The 18876-nt window shown below is 35.6% G+C and overlaps 3 protein-coding genes across 7 annotated transcripts in view; 2 read left to right on the top strand and 1 right to left on the bottom strand.

Moving 5' to 3' along the window:
* LOC107721342 (leukocyte elastase inhibitor-like) overlaps window positions 1-1428 on the top strand; it is a 13835-nt gene extending 12407 nt beyond the window's left edge. For 3 of the 4 annotated variants that reach the window (XM_016529306.1, XM_016529308.1, XM_016529310.1), the window contains 3 exons: window positions 407-549; window positions 670-837; window positions 937-1428. In XM_016529306.1, the coding sequence (XP_016384792.1) occupies window positions 407-549; window positions 670-837; window positions 937-1347 (722 nt within the window). In that variant the 3' untranslated portion in view covers window positions 1348-1428. The remainder of the gene's footprint in view (window positions 1-406; window positions 550-669; window positions 838-936) is intronic. The other variant, XM_016529309.1, reaches the window with a different exon arrangement.
* Window positions 1-12105, top strand: part of LOC107721341 (leukocyte elastase inhibitor-like) — a 26890-nt gene extending 14785 nt beyond the window's left edge. Inside the window, exons 1-7 of one of the 2 annotated variants that reach the window (XM_016529305.1) lie at window positions 5791-5812; window positions 6496-6736; window positions 8616-8753; window positions 9068-9185; window positions 10839-10981; window positions 11115-11282; window positions 11387-12105. In XM_016529305.1, the coding sequence (XP_016384791.1) occupies window positions 6569-6736; window positions 8616-8753; window positions 9068-9185; window positions 10839-10981; window positions 11115-11282; window positions 11387-11794 (1143 nt within the window). In that variant the 5' untranslated portion in view covers window positions 5791-5812; window positions 6496-6568 and the 3' untranslated portion in view covers window positions 11795-12105. Of the gene's footprint in view, window positions 1-5790; window positions 5813-6495; window positions 6737-8615; window positions 8754-9067; window positions 9186-10838; window positions 10982-11114; window positions 11283-11386 lie in introns of those variants that run through there. The other variant, XM_016529304.1, reaches the window with a different exon arrangement.
* A 2439-nt stretch (window positions 12106-14544) lies between these two features.
* The window catches only part of LOC107721339 (uncharacterized), an 11767-nt gene continuing 7435 nt past the window's right edge, over window positions 14545-18876 (bottom strand). The window contains exons 7-18 of the mRNA XM_016529302.1: window positions 18647-18742; window positions 18406-18534; window positions 18203-18307; window positions 17753-17872; window positions 17494-17589; window positions 16794-16922; window positions 16598-16699; window positions 16391-16510; window positions 16105-16200; window positions 15897-16001; window positions 15075-15164; window positions 14545-14980 (exon numbers count right to left, since the gene is read on the bottom strand). Of these exons, the coding sequence (XP_016384788.1) occupies window positions 14955-14980; window positions 15075-15164; window positions 15897-16001; window positions 16105-16200; window positions 16391-16510; window positions 16598-16699; window positions 16794-16922; window positions 17494-17589; window positions 17753-17872; window positions 18203-18307; window positions 18406-18534; window positions 18647-18742 (1214 nt within the window). The 3' untranslated portion in view covers window positions 14545-14954. The remainder of the gene's footprint in view (window positions 14981-15074; window positions 15165-15896; window positions 16002-16104; window positions 16201-16390; window positions 16511-16597; window positions 16700-16793; window positions 16923-17493; window positions 17590-17752; window positions 17873-18202; window positions 18308-18405; window positions 18535-18646; window positions 18743-18876) is intronic.

The raw sequence follows: 18876 nt of genomic DNA, 5'->3' as shown, positions 1-18876 counted from the left end.
CGTTGCCAGTAGTCATGTCTCATGTAGGGCTACAATTGCCATCTAGCGGTTGGGAATTGTAATTGCATTTTTATTTATAAAATGAAAGACAGCCGAATATCAATAATATCATATAATGTGTATGAATGTAACATTTCGCTTGTGGGATGCATGGCATCATATTATCAAATGCAAGTAAACTTTTGAAACATTTAAATTAGCATTATTTTTGGCATAATAAATAATGCTATATTTAATGCTGTAAAATAATTAAAATAAAATATACTTAACCGAGACGTTGAAATGACGGCTATTGCTTGCTGGGATGTGTGATGGGCTATGTTGATAGGCTATTTGTAATCTGTGAAAAAGATACAAACATGAAGTAAAATGTGTATAATGCCAATGATACTGATTTTTGTTTCAGATAAAATTAAAGATCTTCTTCAGCCTGGTGTGATAAATGGGCTGACCCGACTAGTTCTGGTTAATGCCATCTACTTCAAAGGGACCTGGATGCACACATTTGAAGCATTAAACACTAGAGAAATGCCATTTAAAATAAACCAGGTTTGATTCAGGGGTGCAACAGCATGTGGAAAATGAATATAAAGTCCATGTGTTGAATTTTAGAAGTCATTTTGTATGTACTATGCATTTCTACATTTAATGACAATTGTCTTCCATTAGAATGAGCACCGGCCTGTGCAAATGATGTACCAGAAAGAAATGTTTCCCTTCAGATACATCCCAGAGTATGAACTGCAGGTGCTGGAGTTACCATATAAACAGGAGGAGCTCAGCATGTTGATCCTTCTTCCAAACGAAACTCAGGATGGCTCTGACCCTCTTCTGACGGTCAGCAAAAGTGCTGATGGATAGTTTTGTTGATGCTCTTGACTTGATTTTGGTGCCGTTTGTTATTTTTCAGTGTGTGCATGTATGTGTGTTTAACAGCTGGAGAGCGAGTTGACGCTTGACAAGCTGCTTGACTGGACCAAAAGAGACAAAATGGCCATGAGGATGGATATCGGAGTCCATTTGCCAAAGTTCAAGCTGGAGGTTGAGAGCTCCCTATCAGAAGTATTGCAAGAGATGGGTATGAGCTCTGTGTTCCAGGAAACAAAGGCTGATCTGACAGGCATGAGCAGTCAGTGTGGGCTCTTCATTTCAGCAGTGATCCACAAAGCATTTGTTGAGGTGAATGAGGAAGGCACAGAGGCAGCAGCAGCCACTGCAGTCATTGTAGAGTGTGACTGTTATGTCCAATTTCAAAGCTTCACAGCAGATCACCCCTTCTTGTTCTTCATCAGGCACAACCCCACTAACAGCATCCACTTCCTTGGCCGATTCAGAGGTCCATCCTAGAAAAAACATTTTTTCTATGTAACACGCAAATGAAGAAAAGTGTGATTCTTTGAATGTTTATTAAATGATTATCACACCATATACATGGATGTCTTATAAAATTGCATTATTCCAGATCACATAGAAATTTAAATTTTGAATGTCAAGGAATCTGCTTTTAGCCTACTGTAACATCCTGAGTCAGTGACGAGATGGGTTGTAATGAAGAGGTGTTTAAGTCTGTTGTTGCCCATAGTCACACCATACATTGAACTTTACTTGAAACAGAAGACACACATGCAGGGTCTCCTCAACAACATATAGCATAAGGTAATCCATTTTAACATTTAATCCTTAAAATATACTAGTATCTGTTTTCATGCTACTAGTACTTATTTTATAGCTACTATTATTAGCTACTATCAAGTATCCACTGTAAAGTTAAAATAAAAATCTTACTAGTAAAATAAAAAATAAATGTGTACTTGTATCTATTGAATAATTACTATGAGCTTATCAATAAGTACTAGTATCTTGAATACTAGTATCTGTTTAATAGGTATGAGTAAATAATAAATAAATACTAGTATGTAATAAATACTATGTAATTAATAAATACTGTTTAATAGGTTTTCAAACCTGTCCTGGAGTACCCCCAGCACTGCACATACACTTTTGTATGTCTCTTAACACACCTGATTCATCTCATCAGCTCATTAGTAGAGACTGCAAGACCTGAGTCTGTGGTCTCAAACTCAATTCCTGGAGGGCCACAGCTCTGCAAAGTTTAGCTTCAACCAGCTCCAAATCACACCTGCTTGGACGTTTCTAGTGATCCTGAAGACCTTGATTAGCTGGATCAGGTGTGTTTGATTAGGGTTGGAGCAAAACTGTGCAGAGCTGTGGCCCTCTAGGGCTGCCTTCCACTTCACTTTTAGACACACACTAGCTAACTTCCCTAAGCACTTCCCCTCGGGGGAATCCCCACTGCCATTTTGAAGTGCTTTCCACTTTGTGAAGTGAATGAGGGAAGTTTATATGGACAGACCCTCGAGCCCTTGATTTTGACCGAGGGAGCGAGTCTGACCCCTTGTCCAAATACCCCCACTTGCGGTCTTGGCCACTTGAGAGCGCAGTGCCCTTAAAGTCCGCGTGAACCGGAAGTTGCTGCCGACTTTATTTCAGTGTAGTGACGTATTTCCATCTGAAACGGAATATTGAATAGAGGGCATGGTTTTATGTTTGCGCTCCTCCTCTCTGTCTTTCACTCATAGCAATCTAATGGTTGGAGGGGTGTGTTTAAGGATATTCTGCCCAAGCCGTCAAACTGACGTCATCAGAAAAGGAACGCCATTCCAGAGCAGAAGTAAATGTTAAGATTTTGATTAAAGATTACGAAGACAAACAATTTTTTTCAGCTGATTAACTTGTGCGGATTAATTGTTCACATCATTACTAGCAATGTGCGCTAGTAAAGTAAATAAAGTCATGTTTGATTTCATGCGGACTTTAAAGCACACTAAATCCACACTATCTCGAATAAAAATCTAAAATACATGTTTGTATTAAAGTAAAAATGGATGATAAATACGCCTTTCATGTGGAATTAAATAGCAAGCACTTTTGAGTTTCTTGTTCATCATATTTATTTGAGAGGTCAGAACTGTCCGTCTTGACTGCGCTTATTTCACTCCCCCATAACGGATTCTAAGTGATCAAGGGCTTAGGACGTTCCAGTTCAGCCCATTCCAAGGGTTCCGCCAGAAGTTTTTATTTTATTTTTTTTATTATGCCATACATCAGAACAATACAACGAGAAACATTCAAATGTAAAAGAAAAATAGCAAAAGATGAACAACATTAATATAATGAAACGGTAACAAAATATAATAGACAAAAAAAATAAAAATAAAAACTTTTTGGGGCGTGTCACTTTATACAATAGCATACCTGCTTACAATATTATGAGTTCTAATAGCCTTTTTAATTGTGCAATTACACAGGACCTTACAATACAACTTGAAATCGTTTATAAAATGAGAAAAGTTTGGTTTGGAGCCCGACCACTTCATTTTATGAATATGAAACTTCCCCATTAAAATTAACAATTGTATGAAATATGCTTTATCTTTGTCAAATCCATAATCACTGAAGTATATTATTACATCAAATCCACTCAACTGCAAAGAAATATCCAATATTTTCTTAATAAAAAACTCCACATCAATCCAAAATATGTTTGCATGTATACAATGAAAAAATAAATGAAAAATAGTTTCCTTTTCACCTTTACAGAAATCACAAGAGTAATCAATTTCTAATTTAAAGCGTTCCAGCACATGTTTAACTGGATATATTCTATGCATTATTTTAAAAGAACCCTCTTTTACTTCATGTTATTAACAATTTGTCTACTGTTCGCCAAGCTTTACGCCAATTCACATCTCCAAATACAGAAGACCAGAAAAAGCGAGCTGGAGGATAAACAATGTTATTAAGTATATTCCTAATATAATTATTTGAGAGTCTATTTTGTATAATATTTGTGTTACCAATAAATATTTTACTCTTGATCTCTTCAAAATTCAAATCTTTCTCCTGTGATGCACTTCTGAGAAGGATCAAAACTTTTTGAGGGACTGCATCCATTACAACTGCAAATTCCTTAGGTCTAACTGGTATTTTAAATGTATTCAAAAATTCCTTATATGTTAATAAAACTCCATCATTGTTTAGGAGCTGTCTAACTACTATAATATTGTTTTCAAACCAGTAATCAAAATATAAAGATTTATTTTTGTATAAGATGTCTTTGTTGTTCCAAATATAGTACTTCCTTGGTGAGAAATTATGTTTGTAGGCCAGAGTCCATGCCATAAGAGCTTGTTTATGAAATTTTGCAAGCTTAACTGGTATTTTTTCAATTGAATAATTGCACTTCAACAAAAATTCGAGGTCACCCAATTGCTTGAGCAGATTGTTGGGAAAGGAGTTCCAAATACTGTCTTTATTTTTTAAATATTGAATAAGCCAATTTATTTTAAATACATTGTTTAAAGTATCATAACTCAACAGCGGTTCCGCCAGAAGTGAGCGCTCATGCAACGTAATCAATGACGTTCATCCGAGTAAACGAGACCGAGGGAAGTTTGCGAGTGAAGGGCATAAAAAAAATGAACTGGAACGCAGCCCAGGAATTGAGTTTGAGACCAATGGCTGAGGTGGATGTGTCAGATAAGGAGACATACAAAAATGTGCTGTGCTGGGGGTGCTCCAGTACGGGTTTGAAAAGTAAGTGCTAGGTTGGTGCCGATAGCCTCGTGGAGCTGACATAGCCTACTGTGTGCTCCACACAGTACACACAACTGTGCTCGCTGCGACTTGTTCGATTCCCATCTAGAGGTCTTTTGCCGATCCCGCTCCCCTCTCTCCACCCAGTGCTTTCCTGTCCGCTCTTTACTGTCCTGTCCATTAAAGGCATAAAAGCCTATAAATATATCTTTTTAAAAAGAAAAAAGAGAAATGAATACAATTATCTAGTAATACAGGGGTTCTCAACTCTGGCCCTTGAGATCCACTTTCCTGCAGAGTTTAGCTCCAACCTTGATCAAACTCACCTGCCTGTAACTTTCCTGAATACATTGATTAGCTTGTTTAGGTGTGTTTAATTGGGGTTGGACCTAAACTCTGCAGGAAAGTGGACCTTGAGGGCCAGAGTTGAGAACCCCGGTAGTATTATACACTGCAAAAAGAGATGTGTTAAAAATGACACATGTTGTGCAGAATTTTAACACATGTGGTGAGTGTGCTCAGGGACAACACATGTTGTGTCAAATTTAACACAATTTGTGTGTTAAGATGGATCACACATCTACTGTGTAATGTAATTTAACACACAACGTGTCATTTAAACACATTTGTGTGTAACTGAAAATTATCAGAAACTGCTAATTAATGTGTTAATATGACAAAAATAATAAGCATTGCCATCAATTTGTAATTCTACAAAATTGAAATAAAACAGACAGATGTAAAAATGTTAGCAATTTAATTTGTCAAAAATGTTCAGGGTAGAGAACAATGCATGCACAGAGGCACAACAAAATGTTCTAAATCTCAATTTCATAAATTTAATTTAGATGATTAGATGACACAAATGCCTTGTAATGCACTACAACTATTAGCTACAATACAGTATACATTAAAAAGTGTTACCAACATCAACTACACCTTGGATGATTGAAAACCATATAAAAAAAATAAGTACCCAATGAATAACTACTAGTACAGGGGTGGCAAACTCCGGTCCTGGAGAGCCGCAGTCCTGCAGAGTTCAGCTCCAACCCTAATTAAAACTCACCTGCCTGTAGCTTCCGAGTAACTGTTCAGACCTTGATTAGCTCGTTCAGGTGTGTTTGATTAGGGTTGAAGCAGAACTCTGCAGGGCTGTGGCTCTCCAAGACCGACGTTCGCCACCCCTGTACTGGTATATCAAATATATGGTAACACTTAAGATTAGGGAACACAATTCACTATTAACTAGTTCTTTATTATCATCCATATTAGTATATTGGCTGCTTATTAGAACTTATGAAGCACATTAAAGCCTAATTCTGCATGACCATATTCTAGATCCCTTAACACTACTCTATACCTTAACATAACTACTTCAACAACTACCTTACTTATTATCAATAAGCAGCAAATTAGTTAATAGTGAATAGCCTGTGTTCCCTTATCTAAAGTGTTACCAAAATTGAGGAATAGTAGTCCCAATTGGAATACTGTAGTTTACATCAGTCAGAACTGAATAGTTGATATCTGAATGGCAGATCCCTGTAGAAATCAATGGCAAAAATGTAAATGTTATTAGTATCTTTGGTTCTTCATTGGTAACCTCCGAAAGAGAGACAAATGTGAAGTCAAAAGTATAGCCTATAATTTGAAGCAACTGTATAGTTTTGGAGCCCTCTATAGTACATAATTATGTAATTCATAGAAGAGATATAATAAAGGGTAAAATTGAGAAGGAAGTGAAACCTTGCCAATGGGTGGGGTGCTTTTTATCCAAAATACAATCCACTCCGATCACACAAAGAAGCAGAGTGACAGTAAGCTGCTCTAAAAATATATAGTTTCTGTTAACAAGCAACTTTTCCTATTAACTAGCGGTGTAGTGGAACCAAACGACCTCAGCTGCCACATTTGTTTCTGCGCACTGTCGAGCGAGTTGTCATCAGTCATGGAGAGTCTCTCTCGTGCTAACAGTCTCTTCGCTCTGGATCTCTATCGGACTCTGAGCGAGAGCAACGCTGAGGGAAACATGTTCTTTTCCCCACTGAGCATCAGCGCAGCGCTCAGCATGGTCTACTTGGGAGCTCGAGGAGACACTGCCAAAGAAATGGAAAAGGTATGAGGAACTGACACGTTACCGTTGGTAGCTTATATTACTTTTAATATAAAATTATTATTTTAATATACTTTTTTTTTTTTTACGCATTTCGATTGTTTCTGTAAATTCTGCTGTCGACATCTAATTTAGCACCATTTAGGACTATTGAGATGTTTGGAATTTTTTTTACTGCAATTAAAGACAATACAGGAAGGAAGTACTAACATACTGCGCAGTTCAAATAATGTATAATTGTTATTTCCATTTACAGTAGTAAGGTTTATTTGCATTAAGAGGCACACTAAATCCGACACACAAAAGCTGCATTTATTTAAGTAAAATACATTTGTTTTTCTTTTGATTTTGAATTGAAAGCATGGGTGTCGGAACCACTGTATGTGAGACAAGACCCACCCACATTTTAATTCCGATGATATAGGACCCACTCACTTTTACTGTCTTCAACCCTTGTACTCTGTTCGTTTGGGGGTGAAACTCCTACAGGGACCAAAATGTAATTTTGTAACAAAATAATAGGTTTTTAAGAAACAAACGTAATTTTACTCAGTTTATTAATACTCCTCATTTGTACAAATAAATTTAAATATATATATATTTTTTAAATAGGTTTTTATACAAAAACAGCTTTTATGTAAAATTTGCGTTATAAAAGACCCACATTTCTAATTTTAATTCATGGGGATAACATGGTCAATGTGCCATAGTTTAATGCCAAACTGTTTCCACCTACTTGAAAACAAACACTTTTAAAATAAAAAAAACATGAAATTTTAACTACAGCCACCAGATGGCTCTAGAGCATTACTCAATAGCTCATTTGCATTTCCACATAGGTAGGCCTATAGATCTTTTCACAAGTTTTTTATTTAGATTTATGTTAAGAGATAAAACCATTATTGTAATATTATAAAATGACTCTTTGTCAAAGTTTAGCTTTTTTTTTTTGTACTGAAATAGCATTTTTTGCAGTTATGACATGATTACAGTCAAACCTGCATGTGGTGTTATATGTGTGTATTAGTGTGTATATGTGTGTGTTTGCATTTATTCTCCATCGTGGATGTGCTGTGGTGCCCCTCCATCATTTCTGTGTGTGTTCTTTGTTGTAGCTGATTTTTATTTGTCAAATTGTGAAAGAGAGCCACTCATGTCATGTCAATTTTTCATTTCTTATGAGTGGGTTTTATGGGTTTGGGGGATGGGGTGGGGGTAGTGTGTGTTTTTCCTTCATTGTGGATGTGCTGTGGTGTCATCCCTTTATATTCAAGGGTTGTCACTTCATTTTCATGTATTTTGTGGTCTGCATTGTGGTGGATTTATTGATTTTATTTGACAAATTAAAAAGTTAAAGGTATCGATTTGATCGTTTCCCCATTCATTTCAATGTGTTTTGATGAGTGACTTTTTCACACTAACATACAACCAGATATTAATCCAGTTTCAATCTGTAGTAGAGCTACCAAGTGTTGACAACCATAGGCCTACAAAGTCTCATGCCATTTAGATAAAAGGAAAAAAAAATTATTTCTCTTCACCTCCCGAAGTATTTATATATCAGTCATTAAAACGGAACATTTAGCTAATGACTTCCAGACTGACATTGCACTCTATGAGCTAACACTGAGAGAATGCTAGACAAAGTCTTTAGAATTCCCATTTTATCTCAGCCATTTTACGTCTTAGGCCCCAGGGAAATCTTTTTTGTTATATATATATATATATATATAATTTTTTTTCTGAAAAAAAAATGTATTCTTCATATTGGCTACTTGTATTGCTGGGTATTTAAATTGTAATTGAATAAGTCAGAGTGAAATGTGACCTTTTGTGACAGTGTCACAGGTTTTTGAGAGGTTTTATAAAATTTATTTTGCAGGTTTTGTCCTTCAGTTCTGTGTCTGATGTTCACTCTCATTTTGAGACCCTCACCTCGACTATCAACAGTCCATCAGCCTCCTACATCCTCAAACTGGCCAACCGCCTCTATGGAGAGAAAACCTTCAGCTTCTTACCTGTGAGTCCATTTCATAGATGTGGAATAACATTTTGACAAGGGCTTCTGCAGCTTAGGTCACGGATACACACATCATGCACATGCAATGAGGGCTTCAGAGAACCATGTGATCCACATAAATTAAATGACTGCAATAAAATATCAAATATTTAATTTATAATCAAATTCAACAACAATCATTTTTGATATTGTTCTCCAGTCTTGCCCATTAGAGGGTGCTCTATTCTGCCTGCAATAATGTGACATTTTCATGCATATCATGTTTTTTGTTTTGTTTTTGTGTGTGTGTGTGTGTGTGTGTTTGTATTATGCAGGAGTATTTGAACTCCACTCTGAAGCTGTATCACGCTGAACTTCAGGCTGTGGACTTCATTGGAGCATCTGACGAGTCACGACAGCTCATTAACAAATGGGTGGAAGAGCAGACAGAGAGTGAGAAATTAGTAACATCAAATCAGAATGTGGATGGGAACGTTTATAGGCTGGGGGGGGGGGGTTGTGTGCGAGAGTAATCGTTCTGCATTGTGAATGTGTGGAAGGGTTGTCACTTCATTTTCATGTATTTTGTGGTCTGCATTGTGGTGGATTTATTGATTTTATTTGACAAATTAAAAAGTTAAAGGTATCGATTTGATCGTTTCCCCATTCATTTCAATGTGTTTTGATGAGTGACTTTTTCACACTAACATACAACCAGATATTAATCCAGTTTCAATCTGTAGTAGAGCTACCAAGTGTTGACAACCATAGGCCTACAAAGTCTCATGCCATTTAGATAAAAGGAAAAAAAAATTATTTCAGCAAACGTCATTTGGGGTCAAAAAGACCCCAAACAGAGTACAAGGGTTAATTCAGCATATAAATCTGTTTACTTTCCAGAGCGCCGTCAGTCAAATCCATTCCACTTAAGGAATGCCCTAATAAATTAAAATCCATTCCGCGTTTTAGCTGCAGCCTTGATTTCTATGCTGCTGCTTACTCAAATCCATTCCACTTGGCTCATTAACAGTCCATATAAATTAAACTCCATTCCGTATTTTCACTACTCGCGCCTTCTGCACTCCTGCAACACAGCAAGGTAAACAAAGCATCTTAATCTTAGCACATCTGCTGCGGACTGTTCCGGGAAAAGATTCAAAGCTTCGAGTGTGTCGAAAACAAGGCCATCTGGTGGTTATTAAAAAATATAGCAGCCAAAAGCCTGTGAAAGACGCTCTGTCGGACGGAAGCAGCCACCACACATTCCATAGATCGACTCATGTTACGTGCACAAAAACAAACCTAACAGTGTGTGCGTTTGTTGAATTTCCTCTCTGATAAAATAATTTACCCATTAAACTGGGCATTAAATACGAATATCAATATGATTTTATAGAAGAATAATGTACAAATTGTACAAATCTAATAACGTTAAAACACTAAATATTTTTCATAAATTGGTTATAACTTATGTCATTGTCACTAACACATTGTCACTATAACTTATAACACATTTAACACTTGTTTCACAGAAGAAAAAAAATACACAGTCCTTAATGGGGGCGTTTCCTCCCACTTTACCCTATATGAATTGCATATGGCAAAAAAAATCATAAATTAAATGACTGCAATAAAATATCAAATATTTAATTTATAATCAAATTCAACAACAATCATTTTTGATATTGTTCTCCAGTCTTGCCCATTAGAGGGTGCTCTATTCTGCCTGCAATAATGTGACATTTTCATGCATATCATGTTTTTTGTTTTGTTTTTGTGTGTGTGTGTGTGTGTGTGTTTGTATTATGCAGGAGTATTTGAACTCCACTCTGAAGCTGTATCACGCTGAACTTCAGGCTGTGGACTTCATTGGAGCATCTGACGAGTCACGACAGCTCATTAACAAATGGGTGGAAGAGCAGACAGAGAGTGAGAAATTAGTAACATCAAATCAGAATGTGGATGGGAACGTTTATAGGCTAATCACTTTCAGCTTTATTCGCTTTATAGGCTATATGTGAAAGTATATTTAGTATATGACTATAAATTAATGCAAATGATCAGAACACTATAAATAATGAAATGCTGTTTTTGTTTTGTTTTCAGATAAAATTAAAGATCTTCTTCAGCCAGGTGTGGTAAATGGGCTGACCCGACTAGTTCTGGTTAATGCCATCTACTTCAAAGGAAACTGGATGCACGTATTTGAAGCAAGAAACACTAAAGAGATGCCATTTAAAATAAACCAGGTGCAATCTGCATTTTGTTTCAGGGGTGCAACAGCATATGAAAAATTAATATGAAGTTGATGTTGAATTTTTTTAAAGTCATTTTTGTATATATTATGCATTCCTTCATTTAATGACATTTGTCTTTAATCAGAATGAGAGCCGGCCTGTGGAAATGATGTACCGGGAAGAGACATTCCCTTTCAGATACATCCCAGAGTATAAACTGCAAGTGCTGGAGTTACCATATGAACAGGAGGAGCTCAGCATGTTGATCCTTCTTCCAAACGAAACTCAGGATGGCTCTGACCCTCTTCTGAAGGTCAGCAAAAGTGCCGTGAGCAGAAAAAATGGATAGTTTGAATCCTATGGAATAGTTTGGTGCCGTGTATGTTTTTTTTCAGCATGTATGTCTGTGTTTAACAGCTGGAGAGCGAGTTGACCCTTGACAGGCTGCTTGACTGGACCAGAAAAGACAAAATGGCCACATGGATGGATATCAGAGTCCATTTGCCAAAGTTCAAGCTGGAGGTTGAGAGCTCCCTATCAGAAGTATTGCAAAAGATGGGTATGAGCTCTGTGTTCCAGGAAACAAAGGCTGATCTGACAGGCATGAGCAGTCAGGATGGTCTCTCCATTTCAGCAGTGATCCACAAAGCATTTGTTGAGGTGAATGAGGAAGGCACAGAGGCAGCAGCAGCCACTGCAGGCTTTATATTTCTATGTGCCCGCAGTTCAGAAAGCTTCACAGCAGATCACCCCTTCTTGTTCTTCATCAGGCACAACCCCACTAACAGCATCATCTTCCTTGGCCGATTCAGAGGCCCATCCTAAAATGTGGGTTTTTCCTGTTTTTAATGAAGAGGAAATTATGTTTTTGTTTTAATATTTTAGCAGACAAAATTATTCACACCATTTGTATTTGTTTTTGTGTTCACAAATGGCATTATTCCAGATCATTTATTGTAATGTCATTTTAGAGTCATACATTTTGGTTTTGAGCATGACCCTTTCAGTTGTATATTTGTCTCAAATCGTTTTAGGGAAAACTGGCAAAATAAAGACTGGGTATTGTCTTTTACAATGAGTCATATTCTCTTTTATTCACTTTGTGCAGCTGAATCTGTGTAGAGCTGACAGACTCAGAACACAAGTAGTGCACAAAAAGAGAGTTCTGTAATGTGTATTTTTATGTTTCAGAAAATATAAACAACAATGGTCAAATGCTTAGAATAATGTCGATTTTTTTTTGTTTCTCATGCTCACCATAGCTGCATTTATTTGATCAAAAATACATTAAAAACTGTTATTTCTGTTATGTAAAGCTGAATTTTCATACTCCAGTCTTCAGTGTCACATGATCTTTCAGAAATCAATTCCTGTTTATTTGTATAGTGCTTTCACAATACATATAATTTCAAAGCAGCTATGCAGAAAATGTTTCAATTTCAATTTAGAGTAATCTGTTATCCGAGGTGACTGTTCGATTAATGTCCATATGGCAGAAATGTACAGTTCTAGAATGCTACAAATCATGCATTTATAAAAAAGAAAATTTCAGGTTGTGTTGTTTATCATGTATGGCATGCATATATTGCATATATTGTCATTTTACAATCAGTTTAATCAAAATATTGAAAAAAATCATGCATTTAATGTGTATTCATGCAGAAATAATAAAACACGTTTTAAAGCAATGATCAGTGTTGGGGAAAGTTACTTTTAAAAGTAATGCATTACAATATTGCGTTATTTCTGTTTCTTAGTTACTTTTTATGAAAAGTAATGCATTACGTTACTTTTGGATTACTTTTTGTCACATGGGCCGGGCTTGCTTATTTATTTTTAATAACAGAAAAACCAAGTTATATTTTTGGCTACTGTAAAGGCCCTTTCCCACCAAGAATTAAATTAATAAGGGTCTTAACAAACTTTCCTTTTGGCATCTTAATTTTTAAGGCCCTATATGGTTCGGTTCCAGAGATGTTGGAATTTCAATATGGCTCCAAGAGTAAATTGTTAAAATGTACATATTTTCAGTGTTCAAAAAAACAAATGTGGGTTAATTTGCAAAAATATGATACTTCTTTTCTTTTAAAGAGGAATGTCTGAAGAACAAATAATGTTGAAACTAGAGATGTATCTCGTTTACTTCTGTCAAAGCAACTGCATTGAACATACCTGTCTGAGTGCCATAAATATTCTTTTTCCAAAGTTTGCATGCCTATAACTCAAGAAGTATTAAAGATATCGCAATATGATTTCCGATTACAGTTCTTAATAAACTTTTCTTTTGGAATCTTCATTTTCAGGCCCTACATCATTCAGTCCCAGAGATTTGGGGATCTCAATGAGGCTCCATTTTCAGATTGTTGAATATTACCTATATTTAGTGGCTGAAAAGTAAATGTTGGTCACTTTGTATACAGCTGATACTTAGTGTACTTAAAGCAGGATGCCTGAAGAATAAGTAATGTTGAAACTAGAAATGCACCTGGTTTCCCTCTATCAAAACAATATGCACAGAACATACCTGTCGGAGTGCTAAAAATGCACTGAAATGGTCACGTTGAGGGACATTACCTTTCTCTTCATAAGATTCTATATTTGAATCAGTTTCAGGGATATTTGGAAGAAGGGATTTTGTTCATTTTAACAGCCTCTAAAGCTACCAAGAGTTCAAACACAGTATTGTAACATGTTTGAATCAAATCCCACACCTCATAGGAAAGGGTGGTTGCTTTGTCAGCAGTGATGACTAGATAAACACAAAACCACATTTAGAATGAAAATGGGTAGGATACAACAATTTGGACATGGAGCTGCACCAAGATGTAGGATTAAACCATACAGGGCCATACATAACCCCCCTGTACTGGTCGTGATCTCCGAGTATAGCCTCTGCAATGTCTGCTAAAACCTACTTGTGTTAGAAAATAACCATGTATGTAAGTGAATGTGGAAGTGTGAGAGTGAAAGTTAAAGCAAGGAATCATAATACACAAATACAGTGATAAATATGTAAGAGCTTGTTTGATTTGGGAAAAGTAAAAAATACAGTGTTTTGTATTTTCCTCATAACAGAGACCGTTGTGCTTTAAGTAATAGTCGTAGATCTTTGAATTTTGATCTTTAGGGGGTTTCAATATCAACATTAGATCGCGACACCTAGCGAAGTCTTCCTGATAGAAACAGGAAGCATTCTAGTCTTGCAGCCACAAAGGTTGGTGGGAAATGTAGTTTTGTCATACATGAAAATCAGCAGTGCTAATTTGCTAATTAAACTAATTTATCTGTAATAATAATTAGCTTGTCATGATTCTTTAATTGACACAACCTCAGCTAGGAAGAAATATACAAAAACAACAAAAACCTAGCCACAGATACTTGTAGACCAACATGTATGAAAATACATATTAGCTTTAGCCACAATGGTTGAATATCAGAGCAGTTTATTTAATTCAATCAAAAGACAAAAAATATTAATTTAACAGCAAAATGTGCATTTGTGTGTATTGTATTTTGACAGGACATTTGCAATTTATTATTATTAAATTTAGAATGAATTATTTTAGATTTTTTATTAAAGTGAAACATAATTCGGAGTATGTGCTCTTTCCCAGAGCTAAACCAGATTTCAGTTGATAAAAATCAGTCTACGTAAAAACATTCTTTCTAACTGCAACAACCTTGCTAGCAAATCAATTACAAAATACAATCATTCATGAATCAAATTGAATGGTTTGCTATTGCAAATGAATTTGAAACACCTGAATTAATGAACCTTTTATAAGCTTCTGTCTAACAAAATAACTCTCCTGTGATGTGAAGGACACCAGTATGAAAACTGTAGAGTGAATCCATAAGTGTATGTCATTTTCTATGTTCACACGAGACACGACTACAAATAAAAACATAGGCAAGTTTCAGTGATCAAAATTCATTCACAAAAGCAAAAGGTAAACCGAGACGTCCACAGTCACATCCTCACAATCTAGGAGGATCCTGAAATGTCAGCCTCTGTAGAAAAACAGAAAGGCTTAAGATTTTGATTGCATGTTGGCGGCAAACAAAATCTAATTCAGGGGAAAAAAAACATCTTTAAGTAACTGACCTGAGTAGTTTACCAACTCCATCTCGGAGAGAATGCCTTTCCAGCTTTTGTGTTTCGGAAAATCCACAATCACATCCTCAGATTTGATATCTAGACAGATGAGAGGACAATCACTTCAAATTATTTCCAACAGCAACTCTATGCATACAAATTGTTAATATACTGTGTACAATAAAATATATTCAAATAGAAAAGTAATTTTAAATTGCAAAAATATTTCACAATATTACTGTATTTACTGTATTTTTGATCAAATAAATGCAGCTTGGTGAGCATAAGATAATCTTTTTATATATAATTATAAAAATATCTTAATTATTCCAAACTTTCGGCTCCCAGTGTATATGATAAATATATTAAAGTAGTTGATGTCTCCTCAAGTCTGTTCTTTGAGAAAAATACACAGATCTTGCCTTTTACAACACCAACACTCTTGTGTGTGACATGTCCACCCCAGTTATGTTTTGGAGTAATTATGGAAGATTTCACTCTGACTCGGTCTCCAACCTTAATGTCGACTGAAACATTTTTTGTTAACAAATATAAAAAAATTAAGATAATACAGAAAGCATTTTCACTTATAAAGTGCAAACAGATAAAAAAAATGCATAGGGAAATGACCTAAATCAGTACTGGTCACAAGCTCCATTTCTGAAACTAAACCAGTCCATTTTTTATGCTCAGGAAAATCCACAATCAAAGACTCAGAATTTCTGCATCTTAATTATTCCAAACTTTCGGCTCCCAGTGTATATGATAAATATATTAAAGTAGTTGATGTCTCCTCAAGTCTGTTCTTTGAGAAAAATACACAGATCTTGCCTTTTACAACACCAACACTCTTGTGTGTGACATGTCCACCCCAGTTATGTTTTGGAGTAATTATGGAAGATTTCACTCTGACTCGGTCTCCAACCTTAATGTCGACTGAAACATTTTTTGTTAACAAATATTAAAAAATTAAGATAATACAGAAAGCATTTTCACTTATAAAGTGCAAACAGATAAAAAAAATGCATAGGGAAATTACCTAAATCAGTACTGGTCACAAGCTCCATTTCTGAAACTAAACCAGTCCATTTTTTATGCTCAGGAAAATCCACAATCAAAGACTCATCCTGAATTTCTGCAAAAATAATTAAATAAAACTTGTTTTTTTTTGTTGGTAAATATATGTCCTTTTTCTCACTCGGTGGCACACAGTAAGCCTACAAAAAACTTGCATCATCGTTTCATTTATTCTGGTAAAAAGCACAATGCATGAAGATAGCATGCCTAATGTTAGTAATGAAATCACTGTCAGTCAGTGCTCTCACTTTGAACAACACCAATGCTTTTGTGAGTGACTGCTCCCCATTTGTGCGTTGGTGTAACAACAGACGTCTTCACACGAACTTGGTCGCCAATCTTAATAACGGACTCCAGACTTGAAGATCCTGAAATGCAAGGAGCGTCACGAATGTCTGAGAGGAGCTTTCTGCTGAATAGCTGCTACTGAAATGTCATGGAAATACTGTAATTACCAAAATCATCATTATTGGTTACCATCTCCATTTCAGAGAGAATTCCCTTCCAATTTGCATGTTCAGGAAAATCAAAAATCAGACTGTCATCACATTTAATGTCTAAACAGAGAACAAGTTCATATTTTAAGGCTTGTACTTGAGTGCGGATTGCTTGTGATAACAGATAATTTATTTGAGGAAAAACTAATCTTGCCTTTTACCACACCCACACTCTTATGTGTGACATCAGCACCCCAGTTAGGTTTCGGGGTGTTAATGGAAAATTTCACTCTGACTTTGTCACCAACCTTAATGTCAATTGGAGCATTTATTGTTGACAAATCTGAAAACAAGTAAAATATTACAGTAGGCACTTTCACATTTGTGACCCTGGACCACAAAACCAGTCATAAGGGTCAATTTTTCGAAATTGAGAAAAGAACATCACCTGAAAGCTGAATAAATAAGCTTTCCATTGATGTATGGTTTGTTAGGATATGACAATATTTGGCCGAGATACAACTATTTGAAAATCTGGAATCTGAGGGTGCAAAAAAAATCTAAATCTTGAGAAAATCGCCTTTAAAGTTGTCCAAATGAAGTTCTTAGCAATGCATATTACTAATCAAAAATTACGTTTTTATATATTTACAGTAGGAAATTCACAAAATATCTTCATGGAACATGATCTTTACTTAATATCCTGATGATTTTTGGCATAAAAAAAAAAATCAATAATTTTGACCCATACAATGTATTTTTGGCTATTGCTACAAATATACCCCAGCAATTAAAGACTGGTTTTGTGCTCCAGGGTCACATTTAAGTGCACACACAACATTTAAGCTGCAGCTAAGAAACTGTCTGCAATTATTTAAATAGTCATGTCTTAAAATAGGAACAGTAAAAATGACCTGAACCAGCGCTGGCCACAATCTCCATTTCTGAAACTATACCAGTCCAGTTTTTTTGCTCAGGGAAATCTACAGTCAAAGAGTCGCCCTGAATTTCTGCAAACGCAAAAAAAAATCATTAATGTAATGTAATCATTAATGTAAAGTATGCTGCTTTTTCTCACTCTGTGATAACAGGCATTCAGTGACACAATAATAATTTCTTTCAACATTCATAATTTGTATGACTAATAGAAGTTATGAAACTCTGTGCTCCTACTTTTAACAACACCAATGCTTTTGTGAGTGACTGCTCCCCATTTGTGGGTTGGAGAAACAACTGACGGCTTCACACGAACTTTGTCTCCAATCTTAATATTGGAGTCCAGACTTGAAGGTCCTGAAATATCACATGGAGGTCCAAGATGAGTGCTTGATGGAAGACACTCATAGATTATTTTATCATGGATCATGTGTAGTTGTTTTAAACACTTTGGGCCTCATTCAACAGATGGACAACGATTTGGTTAAAGTAGGCTCTCTAGATATGTACTGCTTGGAGTCATATTCACTCTTAAAAATAAAAGTTGGCATTGATGGTTCCATGAAGAACCTTTAATATTCATGGAATCTTCACTGCGGAACCTTTTGCAACCTTTATTATTAAGAGTGTTTCTGCTGAAGCTTAAAATATTTACTTAAATACTTAAATGTTAAAACATTTATTTACCAATCTCATCATCATCATTAGTTCCTAGCTCCATTTCAGTGAGAATTCCTTTCCAGTTTGCATGTCCAGGGAAGTCAACAACCACACTGTCATCATCTTTTATGTCTAAACAGAACAAGTTCATATTGTAACACTATACTTTAGTGAGAAATTGCTTGATAAAAAATTATTTATAGTATATGAGGGGGAAAAACAGATCTTGCCTTTCACCACACCCACACTCTTATGAGTGACGTTTCTACCCCAGTTATGTTTTGGGGTGGTAATGGAAGGCTTCACTCTGACTCTGTCTCCAACATCGATGTCAAATGGACCATTTTTGGTTGACAAATCTGAAACAAGTAAAATATAATAAAACTTCTCAGATGCAATGTGTAATATTATAATAGTTAAATGTTCTAGATATTTTTAGCATGTTTTTGTTTGATGAACACGGTAGATTACCTGAACCAGCACCGCTCACATGCTCCATTTCTGAAACTACACCAGTCCAGTTTCTTTGTTCGGGGAAATCTACAGTCAACAAATCACCCTGAATTTCTGCAGAAGTATAACCAAAAAAAGTCAATAATACAAACTATCACATTTTCTCACTCTGTGGTACTATAGACTTTAAGTGAGACTACAGTTTTATATATATATATATATATATATATATATATTTTTTTTTTTAT

Source organism: Sinocyclocheilus rhinocerous, unplaced genomic scaffold, assembly GCF_001515625.1.
Source record: "Sinocyclocheilus rhinocerous isolate Xijiao unplaced genomic scaffold, SAMN03320098_v1.1 scaffold271, whole genome shotgun sequence".
NCBI classification, from domain to species: Eukaryota; Metazoa; Chordata; class Actinopteri; order Cypriniformes; family Cyprinidae; genus Sinocyclocheilus; species Sinocyclocheilus rhinocerous.
The sequence above is the reverse complement of the archived record's forward strand: the minus strand, read 5'-3'. Positions and strand labels throughout refer to the sequence as shown.